At 45.9% G+C, this 12282-nt stretch overlaps 1 protein-coding gene across 1 annotated transcript in view; it reads right to left on the bottom strand.

Moving 5' to 3' along the window:
- The window catches only part of CACNA2D4 (calcium voltage-gated channel auxiliary subunit alpha2delta 4), a 109369-nt gene that overhangs the window by 55966 nt on the left and 41121 nt on the right, over nucleotides 1-12282 (bottom strand). Inside the window, exons 19-23 of the mRNA XM_045775451.2 lie at nucleotides 7302-7363; nucleotides 6223-6290; nucleotides 4366-4411; nucleotides 4175-4272; nucleotides 1773-1866 (exon numbers count right to left, since the gene is read on the bottom strand). Of these exons, the coding sequence (XP_045631407.2) occupies nucleotides 1773-1866; nucleotides 4175-4272; nucleotides 4366-4411; nucleotides 6223-6290; nucleotides 7302-7363 (368 nt within the window). The remainder of the gene's footprint in view (nucleotides 1-1772; nucleotides 1867-4174; nucleotides 4273-4365; nucleotides 4412-6222; nucleotides 6291-7301; nucleotides 7364-12282) is intronic.

Below are 12282 nucleotides of genomic sequence, written 5' to 3'. Positions count from 1 at the left end.
ACCTTCCAACCTTGTTAAATAGCAGTAGGGATATGGAAATGCCTGCCTTAGTCCTGTCTTTAGTTGAGAGAGCCTCTAGCCCCATTCATGTGTTGACTTTCAGGCTTAGGTCAATTTTCGGGGGAAGATTTTTATTTTTAAGTAATCTCTACACCCAACGTGGGGCTTGAACTTCACCCTGAGATCAAGAGTTTCGTGCTCTACTGACTGAGCCAGCAAGGAGCCCCGGTCAATATTAATTGTATTGATTAGTTTTTAAAAACATACACGGATAGTAATATTTGTTCAAATGTCTTTTCTGCATCTATGGGGGTGATTATATGATTTTCCCCTTAGCTTTATTGTTGTGCCATTTTATATTAATTCTCCAGGTCTTCTTTTCTAATATACACCTTGGTTAAGAGTATATTTCTTCAGTGTTTCTCAACACTAAAAATGTCTCAGACTAATCTCTGAATTTGGAAAGATGAAGACCATGCCCCGTCTCTCCAAATCAGTGATCCAGTCCCCTAGACCTCAGAGCCAGGCTGCCCGGTTTTGACCCCAGCTTTGCCACTTGTGAGGCATATGACCTTGGGCAAGTTGCTTATCTCATTCTGCCTTGGTTTCCTCATCCACAAAATGGGGATAATGATAGTACCTATATTGTAAGGTGGTTATGAGGCTCACTAGATTAATATACACCAAGTACTCTGAACAGCGCTTGGCCTGCTCTATTCTTTTTTTGTTCTGTAGTTTTGTTGAATTTTGTAAAGATAATACATTCACATGGTTCAAAACTGTACCAAAAAGTTATACAGTGGAAAGTGTCCCTTCCCTCCCTGTTTCAGTTACCCATTTTTCTAATGAGAAGCAACCAATGAGAACTCTTTCCTATTTGGCCTTTCATAGATATTTTATGTACACACATGTACAGATATACTATGTTTTGCCTCCCTTTTATAGAAATGATATCACACTGTGCACAGCGTTCTGCATCTTGCTTTTTTAAAAAGGTGATTGTTTTATATAAAATTCTGTTGTTTTCATTAGGATCGCATTAATTAACTTGAGTGTCTAGGGGAGGTTTGACATCTTCATGATGCTAATGTTGAATCTTCCTATTCAGGAACAAGGTGTAGTCCACTGCATTCTTGACCTCATTAGTTTCTTGCACCCTCCCAACACGCATGTGCGTGTCCACACACACACACACACACACACACACACACACACACACGGACAAGCCATTCATTTCTTCTTTCTACCTGTCCACTAAATATGATAGCACCAGGTAAATGTCAGCAAAGGGAGTGAGGAAATTTAAGTCACTGGGAAAGACCAAGGCCAAGCTTGTACTTCATAGTTGTCTTGACCTTACTTGCTGGAAACTGGGTCCTGATCTACTTGAACTACTTTTATCAGGGCACTTGGCGAAGGGGCTCACACAGCTACAGCCCGACCTCAGAGAGGTGTTCTTGGAATGAGGCTACTGCAGTGTGGGTGGGGGATCTGGACCTATGCCCAGGAAACCTGCACTTGGTGTTTTTCCAGAGGGGAGAGCGGCAGCATGTGTGGGGTGTGGAAGCTGTGCCAAGTCCCTGCTTTACGGGGCCGTGGGAAGGTAGCTCTCACTCCCCCAACGTCTTCCCACTGTCATCACATACATCTCGGACCAGGTTGTCTCCTGAGCTGCCAGCCAGGTAGTGGGAGGGACCCTGACTCAGCCAAGGGAATCCTGGCGGCTGGAGCTGCTTCCCCTCTCAGAACCCTCAGCCCTGCCCCAGACATACTCAGAGGCGTTGAGAGCCAGCGCTGTCCAGTAGGCCTCCATGGGGGCTGTCACCACTGCATCAAGCAGTACCTCCCGCACCAGCTCCTCGTCGCCTGGGGGCAAAATAAAAGACCAAACCACTTATTTCCTCCATGATGATGAACACAGCTCATCTGCCCTTGAGAGGAACCCTGAACGTAGGGAATGGAATGTGCCTCAGAAACACATGTCTGGGACTCGTGAAACTATCTATGTGAGCTTGAGGAAGTCATGTTGCTTCTCTCAGCCTTCACATATTCGATCCCAAACAATATGTGAGTTGGTCTTAGTGATTTCTAAGTCTCGTCCTAGTTCTGGGACTCTGTGAGATTAGAACCCCTAAGTGACATCAGACCTTGCCCTGAGCCCACGCCACCTTCTCTCTGCTGCCATCCCTCTGCAACTTGATCATCACCTTCCCAACACACTGGCCTTTTGCCAGGTCTGTGAATTCGAATTTGCCTCAGAGCCTCTGTGCATGCTGTTCCTTGGTCTGGATGCTTCCCCTCTACTCTTTGCATGGGTGGTTCTTTTCCTCTCTTTAAAAAAAAAGTATTTACTTTTATTGAGGTGAAATCTACGTAACAAAATCAAGCAATTTAAAGTATACAGATCAGTGGCATTGAGTACATTCACAATGATGTGTCCAGGTCCACATTTTCTTCACCCCCAAAGCAAATCCTGTACCCATGAAGGCACTCAGGTGGATCTTTTTCATCCTCAGCATAAGTAACACCGTCTGACAGAATTAGGCACTATACAGGATCCCATACAGCGTCTTACTCATGGCACTTACCACAGTTTGAAATACCCTACATCTACACACACATGCTTGCTTCTTCATTGTGTGGTTTCTCCACTAGATTACAAGCTCTCTGAGAGTAAGGGCCTCGTCTGTTTGGACCATCTCTCTTTTTTTTTAAAGATTTTATTTATTTATTTAACAGAGACAGAGACAGCCAGAGAGAGAGGGAACACAAGCAGGGGGAGTGGGAGAAGAAGAAGCAGGCTCATAGCGGAGAAGCCTGATGTGGGGCTCGATCCCATAACGCCGGGATCACGCCCTGAGCTGAAGGCAGACGCTTAACAACTGCGCCACCCAGGTGCCCCTGTTTGGACAATCTCTATAGGTTCAGTGCCCACCCCAGGCCTGACACAGTGTAGGTACTCAGTACAGATTTACTGATGGAATGAATGAATGTGCAATGTGTGCCCTGTTGGGCCAGCATGGAGGCAAAGTCTTCCTTGGGGGTGACACTTAGGTGTCAGCACAACCCATTTCTCTTCCAAAGAGGAAGAAGAGGGACCCTGCTAAGCGTGTGGCCCTGTGATTTCACCAGTTGCTTCTGTGCTGGGAAATTTAAGGTTAGCCTGAGGACCAGGCACTGGCAAACACTCACAGACCACAGGCTACAAGACACCATCTGGCGGAATGCTCTCCTTTGCTGAGATGAGGACTTTGGAGTACAGAGCATCAGCTACCGGGTTGGGGGCCTGCTCCTAGGTGGTGGTAGGGACAGATCTATGGGCAGGCTGATGCCCTTACACTGTATGTCTCCTCGGAGCCCTAATGGTGCCCAGGTGAAAGAGGCTCAAAGTGATCCCAGTCCCTGATGGGGGATACACTCATGCTGCCACAATGCCAGGATCACAGACAACTTCTTGGTCCCATAGTGAAGCTGGTTCTGCCTTTTTCTTTGAAAATCTCTCTGTTCTCCCTAAGCCATCGGTAAGTTTGAGGGATAAGGCTACTTGGCAGTAAGTAAATTCCTCAGTGGATCAGCCATTTGCAACAACATGAATGGATGTGGACAGTATAATGCAAAGTGAAATAACTCAGTCAGAGAAAGACAAACACCATATGATTTCACTCATATGTGGAATTTAAGAAACAAACAAACAAAGAAAAAAGAGACAGACAAAAACAGACTCTTAACTACAGAGAACAAACTGATGGTTACCAGAGTGGAGGCAGAGGGGAGGATGAGGGAAACAGGTAATGGGGATTAAGAGTGCACTTATCGTGATAAGCACCGAGTAATGAATAGAATTGCTGAATCACTATACTGTACACTTGAAACTAATAGAACACTGTATATTAATTATGCTTGAATAAGAAAGGTTATAATGATAATGTAATAAAATGTCAGTAATTCAGCACTTTAAAAAAAACACATCAAGACCTTACCCATCAAAGTTAGTGTATTTTTTTCTGATTTCACTTTAAATTTGTTTATGTTATTTTTGATAAGTGGCATATTAAAACTCACGTATAGTCAAATTTTGGAAAAAAGGAAAGGAAAGGAGAAAAGAGAAAAGAAAAGAAAAGAAAAGAAAAGAAAAGAAAAGAAAAGGCCCTCCATGGGCAGGCCCGGCACTTACACTGTAGGTCTGGGTCTTCCCCTGTCAGGAAGCGGACCATGGCCTCCAGCTGGCTGAGCTTCCGGTGGTCGGGGTCGATATCTGTGATGCAGTAGATCCTGCAGCCCAGGAGAGTCAATGTTACCTCAAGAAAATTCCACCTTTCTCCCTCCCATTCTCTACACCTCCCATACAGCGACTTTCCCACTTACCAGTCACTGGCCAGGGTCAGATCTGGGTGAAGCAAGTCGTGCAGGCCTGAAACCAAAGGTCACGCTCAGTATGACGCTCGATCACTGTTGTGAGGATATGCGCCTGAACCGTTTACCAACAGCCTCCAGGAAGCTTCTCCAAGGAAGGGCTATTTTATTCCTCCTTATTCTCAGCTCAGAGTAGGGACTCAACCAATAGGCTGGTGCTGGGTTTGTACAGATCATGCCTTTGTCCATGTTGCTCTTGCTTCCTCAAATGCTTGTTCTTCCCATTGTCTCCTGTCCAAGTCCCACCTATTAGAATCTCTCTGAAAGGAGCTAATACTTCAAAACCAGTGATTCTGGGTTCATTGTCCCCAACTGAGCTAACTGACCCACCCAAAGAAGAGCCCAGAGATGCGCCATATATGTTTTGTGTAATCTCTGTAGCCTCCGGCTGCTCCTGCACTAACCGTGTGCTCACTGCAGGGTTGTGGATTGAATGAAGGGAGGAACAAATGCCCTACTGAGCACCTACTCAGTCCTCAGGAAGGCACCATGGAGGCCCCGGGCAGTTTGGTCATTTTGGGGGCAGTGGGAGACAGAGAAGGAGAGCGGTCCAACATCACAGACGTTTGTCGTGAAAGGGTGAATGCAGGGGTCACATGGGAGTATATGTGGCTGGGCACAGGGGGTCTGCCAGTGATAGCTCCCAGAAAAGTGACATGACCAAAAAAAAAAAAAATCCAGAATGCCACTGAAGGTCCTTCTGCAGTGAGCAATCTGACCTGGCATTTCTAAATAGGTTCCTCTGGCAGAGATTTACAGGAAGGGAGAGTCGAGGAGACCAGTTGGAGGCTGCTGTGATTGTTCAAGAGACAGGTGACAATGACAGGGTGGCAGCAGAGAGATGGACAGATGGGATGCACTCAAGAGACGATAAGGGAAGAATGGCCAGAATGTGGCCATTAGACGAACTGCGGCCCCACTGCCCCAAGACTTCCTGAGACATCCCTGAGCCCTGGATATTGGTTTTGTGCTCTCCAGGTGCTCAGGCAGCTGGAGGTCAAGAACAGGCTGGGTTAGGGAGGGTGGGGCCCTTCTCTCCCACCCTTCTCCCCGTTTCTCATGGCCCGTCTCAGTTCATGTCCCATAAGCTCCCTGCTATGGGTTGAGTTGTGTCCCCCAAAAAGATATGTTGAAGTATGGACCCCAGTCCTTGTGAATGTGACCCTATTTGGAAATAGGGACTTGGCAGATGTAGTCCAGTGAAGATGAAGCCGTCAGGGTGGGCCCCAACCCAGTATGCCTGGTGTCCTTCTACAAGGTTAGAGACCCGCAGAGGGAGAAACCCTGTGATGAGGACAGAGGCTGCAAGTCAAGGAGTGCCTGGGGCTGCCAGGACCTAGTGAGGCCAAGAAGGCTCCTGCCCCAGGGGCGTTGCAGGGGCACGGTGTCCAGCAGTGCAAGAGAAAGCATTTCTGGTGTTGAAGCCTGTGGGTCTGCGGTGCCTTGTGGTGGCAGTCCTCGCCAGCTACCGCAGATTTGCTCCTTTGCTCTTCCCCGCCTCCTCCATCAGGCCTTCTGACAGGTCAAGTTCAGCTTTGTTCAGAGAAACACATCCCCCAGAGGCCCACCCCGCCAGGCCAGCAAAGCTTCCCACAATGGCACGTCCTTGGCTTTGAGGACTTTGACAACTGACTGGCAGCCCTGCAGACCACACAGACCCCTCCTCGCCAGGCAGCCCTGCTCTGAGAGTCTGCTCTCAAATCCGGGACCTGGGAGGCTCTGGCTCCGCCCCGGGGTTGGCCCTGCTCCGTGTCCCTGGAGAATCTACGTTTCCGTTTACGCTGCCCAGCAGTACCGGTACAGACCCACCGTCTTCCACAGATGTGTTCCCCAGGAGGATGTATTCTCCGTGGCCCCGAGACAGCACCACTCCCAGGCTGTGGGGAGAACAAAGAACACGCATCTCAGCAACAGCAGGGGCCAAGCAGCGCCCGGCCGCCTCCTTCCCTACAGACTTGAAGTTTGTGAGCTTTCTGCACCAACAAGTGGCCTGCATGACAAGCCCCCTGTTTTTGCCCTTGGCCTTGCAGTTTGTCCCCTCTAGAAGTGTTCTATTTTTTTCATGGGCCCTTCTTGCTGAGGACCCTGCACCAATAGAACGTCTAGGCCAGGAGCCCCCTCGGCTTCCATTTTAGTCAAGATTCATCCCAAACCTCTCAGGGACCTCCTGAACTGTGGAGAGGTTTCTATGTCTCAAGGAGTCCCAGAAATAGGAGAGCCCTTTCCTGCCCGGTGAACCCCATGATGCCTCTAAAAGACACGAGTGCCAGGGCCCCACCCGGAAATTCTGAGCCCATTGGCTTGGATGGGGCCGGGGCATGGGCAATTCTGCAAAACTCCTCAGGTAGTCTAATGCGCGGTCCAGGCCGAGCAGCCACTTTATTGAGAAATGAGGTAATTCAGAGATAAAAGCTATTTGTTTCCTCATCTGTATAATGCCTGGAATTGAACACCATTGGAAAGAACCTAAGACATTTTCAAATTCGATCTTTCACCTTACCATTGCTTACAGTGCATTGCTTTAAGGTCTTTAAGTAGATTATGTCCTTTATCCTCACAAGCCACAAAGAAATAGCTACTATTTTTAGCCTCCTTTTACGAGCAAGAATCAAAGGCAAAGCGCGGGGGAGTAACTTGCCGGAGGTCACACAGCCTGCTAGAGGTGGGGTGGGACCCAGCCCAGGTGGTCTGGCTCCATGCCCTGCACACTAGGATTCATTGGCAAAGCAGGTCTAGACCTCAAGTTTCCTGAAGGCAAACCTGGGGTTTTTTTGATTACCACAAAAATTGCCAGTTAAATCTGAGTAAATTCATTCCCCAGACCCTGAGTTGTTGGTATTTGTGTTCCAGCCACCCTCCCCCTTCCACACAACACGTGTGCCCCTCACCTGAAAGGTGTGTCACTGATGTCCGTGAAGAAGTAATCGTTGGTCAGGAAAAGAACTCTTTTCTAAAAGAAAGAAAAGGGTGTTCGCTGGAGAGAGGAGTGCCTGACCAGGCCACCCACCTCCTCACCGAATGCCTGGAGTTTTCATTGCTTCTGAGCCTCTTCCCTCATCTCCGACCCCTCACCTCTGACCACCAGGGACTTGCCTCACCTTGTTGACACCATAGGCAGGACCACCGCCAGGCCCAGCAAGCTGCGGCCTTGGGGGGCTGCCTGATAAAGGGACCAACGTCTACACCAGCACTGTCCCAGAAAGTGGCCGCTAGCCACGTGCGGCTATCACTTGAAATGCACCACTGAGGAAGTGAAGTTTTACATTTTAGTTAATTGAGTTAATATACATTGACATTTAGATAGCCAACGTGGCTAGGGGCTACTGTATTGGGCCACGCAGGACGGAGTGGATAGTGATGCTGGGGCTCACCCGGGACCGGAGAGGACACCGTCAGCTGGTGCTGAAAGCTTCTGGAGCTCATTCGTGTGCGTCCCACCTACAACATCCCCCTTTCTGGAATACAGCCGAGGGGGAGGGGACAACCGTCCCTCCACGAAACCCCTCCTAGGGCCACATCACCTTTTTACAACTTCTTTTTCCTTGCGAAGCTGCCTTGTTTTGGGCTTCAGTTGAATTTGTGTGAGTGAGGGCACCGGGGAGGGCCCACGTGGCTGAGGGCCGGGGCTGGGTACCAGGCAGATGTGGATTTAGGGCCAGCTCGGCCACTTACAGGCTGTGTGCTCTTGGGTGAGCTGTTCACTTCTCTGAGCATTAGCGTGTGCATTTGAAGTCAGGACCAACAACGACCCGTGCCTAAGGTTGCCGTGAGGCTGCGAGTGTGTTTTGCATGGATGGGGTGGGTCCGGGGAAGAGCAGGATTTGCTCTGGGTCTGTAGTTCTGTGGATTGTCCTGTCTGGTTATGCCGTTGGGAAAGCCACGGGTTGGGAAAGCCATGGTTGTAGTGGCCTCTGCAGCTGTTCTTATCCCCTTCATTTCTTTCTGGCTTCTCTTTCATTTTGGAAATGAGAGGAACATGTCAGAAGGGGACTCAGCGGGAGTGCGGTGGCAAAAAAAAGGTTTGTTTCTATAGGAAACCGGTTTTAGACCAAACCCGAATGAGCCGTTCTCCAGCGCTGGCCTCATCCCACGGGCTGCCCTCCTGCCTCCTCTGCCTCCGTCAGATCCTCTCTGCCGTCTGCCTCCCTCACAGCGGTCCTGGGGCAGTCGGCAGCCAGCTGGGCTGTGATGACCTTGGGAGCCTGCGTTCCAAGGTGGGGCTGGCTTGAGTGTCTGAACTGGAGATCATCTTTTTAGTTTTTCCTTTCTTTACTTATTAAAGAGAAAAGGCAAAATGCCCAGATCTTCAGTGTATTCTTCTGGTAGTTTTGATAAATGTATACAGCCGTATAGTTAATTACCTCCCCAATCAAGATATGAGTGTTTGCCTCCTCTAAAATCTCTTTGCCTTGGTCCAGGCCATCCCCACCCCGCTTCCAAGGGTGAGCTCTGTGCTGAATTCCATCCCTTAGACTAGGTTTGCCTGTTCTCACGCCATGTGCTCCTTTGGGTGTGGCTTCTTCTGCACAACGTAATGTCTCTAAGATCCATCTGTGTTGCCGCGTGTGTCGGCAGTGTGTTTCCTTCTGTTGCCGAGCAGAACTCTGACGGGTGGGACACTAGCTTGCCTTTATGCTCACCTAGTGGTCAGTCCCTTAAATTTCAGCAGAGAGTGTGGAATGGCATCTGTTTGCAGTCTGGGTTTGCGTTTCCTCTATGGCTGACAATGCATGTTTTCTTGTGTTTATTGGTCACGTGTATAATCTTCATTTGCGAAGAGTCTGCTCAAGTATTTTGCCCATTTTTTTGATTGGGTTGTTAGTCTTTTTGTTAACAATCTGTAGGAGCTCTTTATGTATTCTGCACACAGTCTGGGCCTTACGTTTTCATGTTCTTCATGGTTTGTCTTTAAATGAGCAGAACTTACTGCTTCTGATGAAGTCCAGTTTGTCAAATTTTATGTTTGGTGCTCTTCGTGTTTTGTCTAAGAAATCTTCAGATAACTTCAGGTTGTAAAGATTTCCCCCTGTTTTTTTGTAGAAGACTTACAGTTTTACCTTACCTTGAAGACTACAGTCCATCTCGAATTAATTTTCCTACGTGGAGTGCGACTTGGCTCACTGTTTATTTTCTTCATACGTTTATTCAGTATTCTAGCACCATTTGTTAAAAAGACTTTTCCTTTCTCCATTGATTTGACAAGCTGTCTTTGTTAAAAATCAATTGCTAATATGAGAGTTTATTTCCAGATTCTCTACCCCCTTGTCTATTCTTGCGTCAGTATCTCCTGCTTGGCTACCGTAGCTTTGCAGTCAGTTTTGAAATCGTGTAGTACGAATCATCCAAATTTGTTATTATTTTTCAAGGTTGTTTTGGGCATTTTAGGTCCTTTGCATTTTCATATAAATTTTAGAATCACCTTCTCCTGAAGTCTGTTCAAATTTTGATTGGGAACATGTTGGGTCTACAGATCAGTTTCCAGAGAATGAATGTCATGGCAATATGGATAACAACTTGTAAACATGGTTATATCTTTTTATTATTTTAATTTTTTTGATATTCTTTCTGCAGCGTTATGCAGTTTTCAGTGTAGAAGTCATTTATGACCTTGCTGAATTTATTCCGAAGTATTTTATGTTGTTTGATGCTACTGAAATTGGAACTTAAAAATAATTTATTTCCAATTGTTTGCTGACAATTGGAAATAAATAAATAATATAATATAATATAATGTAATAATATAATATAATTGATTTTTATAGTATTGGACGATTGGAAATAAATGTGTGTGTGTGTGTATAATACAATTGATTTTTATGGTATTGACCTTGTGTTCTGTCAACTTGCCAAATTTACCTGTTCGTTCTAGTAGTTGTTTTGCAGATTCTTGGAATTTTCTATGTAAACAATCATCTTGTTTGTGAATCCAGACAGTTTTACCTCTTCCTTTCTAATTTTTTGCCTTTTATTTTGTTTCCTTGTCTTACGGCAAGGACAGATCCCGGCAGGGTCCAGTGCAATGTTGAACAGAGGTGGTGAAAGCAGACATCCTTCCCTTGTTCACACTTTTAGGGAGAAAGTGTTTAATATTCCATCATTTGAAGTTAGCCTTTTCATAAATGCCTTTTATCAGTTTCCTTCTGGTTCCAGTTAAATTTTGTCAAATGCTTTTTCAGCATCTATTGAGATGACCATATGGCGTTTCTCTCTTATTCTGTTAATGTAATGAATTGTGCTGGCTGACTTCTGAGTGTCAGGTTAGCCTTGGTTACAGTCTTGGGAAAACCCCACGTGCATTACTGTTCCCATGCATCTTACACTTGCGTATGTTATACACCCTACAATCACATTTTTTGCCTAAAATAGTTGTTTTTTTGAGCATTTAAAAAAATTAAGTCATATTAATGTGCACATTTACCATTTCTAGAAGTGTTTGTTTCCTCATATAGATCTGAGTTTCCATCTGTGTCATTTTTCTTCAGTGTAAAGAACTTCCTTAAGCATTTCTTATAGTGCAGGTCTGACAGTGATAAACTCTGTTCTATTTTTTATAACAAAATGTCTAAATACACATCTTTTTGGAAGGATATTTTCTCTATACATAGACTTCTGGGTTGACAGTTTTTTTTTCTTCTGGCATTAAAATTTTTTATTTTATTGTTTTTGATGAGAAGTCAGCCATCATTCTACTATTGTTTTCCTGTAGCTTCTTTTAAGATTTTCCTGTATTTTTGATTTTCAGCAGCTGTATGATTTTCAGCCTAGGTGTGGCTTCTTTTCTTTTTATCCTGCTTGGGGTTTGCTGAAACTTTTGTATCTGTTGGGTGATGTTTTTCACAAAACTCAGCACATTTGGGGCGTTCTTTTTTCAAATACTTTCTGTTGCATTCCTTCTCTGTTCTTCTGGACGCCTTGGGACTTCCAAGGACATATGTCAGACCATAGATAACTGAGGGATAATTTTTTTTTCAAAATTTTTTTCAAAATTTTCTTTGTTCTTCAGAATGGATAATTTCTGTTTATCTGTCTTCAACTTCACTGTCCCTTTGTTCTTCAATCTGCTGATAAGCCCACCCGGTAAAAATTTCATTTCAGATATTGTACTTGTCAGTTTTAGCATTTCCACTTGGTTCTTGTGGTTTTATACTGTGTCAAATTAACTAAGCTGGACTTACACTTCCAGACTCACTTCCCTGTATGGTTCCAAGTTAGGGTTGGCCAAGAGAAGTCTTCATGAGGTTTGTGAGGCAGAAGTGAAGCGGCGGCCATTTTACATGCTAATGGTTAGTATAGCATACCAAGCACTTGCAGCTTGCTCTGAGCTGTTGGCCGACCTTCTTGGCACGGAGCAGCGGCCAGAATCAAAACTTCCCCAGCTGCCACTGGATCTCCTCCAGTTGCACTGAGATCTGGGCCTGGTGATTGTCTAGCTCCACGTGAAGGACACTCTCTCTTTCTTGCAGGTCGGCCATACCATTGTGATTGGAAGTAGTAGGAGACAGATGTGGGTTTTAGTTGTCCTCATGGTTCCTATTTTTTCTCATGGGTTTCTGTTTGTTCTCGTTTTCCCTTGGGTTTCGTTCAGCTTTCCTTCCAAACTGCTGGCCCTATTGACCTATGATGACCTCAAGCTCACCATCAGATGCAGAGACTCCAGTCTCACAGACTTCTCTCACAGAAATGACAGTCTTATAATGTTTAACCTCTAGAAAAAAACCCTGTATTTATATCACTTGTAGTGGACTTACTTCTTTGATCAAACCCCAACCATTTCTCTGCTGAAATTCTCCATCGATTCACTCATTCTGACCATCTTTTCTTCTAATTCCTTGTGCATATTTAACATACCTGCTTTTAGGTCCTTCTAAT

The sequence above is a fragment of the Ursus americanus genome, chromosome 25 (genome assembly GCF_024610735.1).
Source record: "Ursus americanus isolate L20-20 chromosome 25, mUrsAme1.1.p, whole genome shotgun sequence".
NCBI lineage: Eukaryota > Metazoa > Chordata > Mammalia > Carnivora > Ursidae > Ursus > Ursus americanus.
Note: the sequence above shows the minus strand (reverse complement) of the source record. Positions and strands in the feature narration are given on the sequence as shown.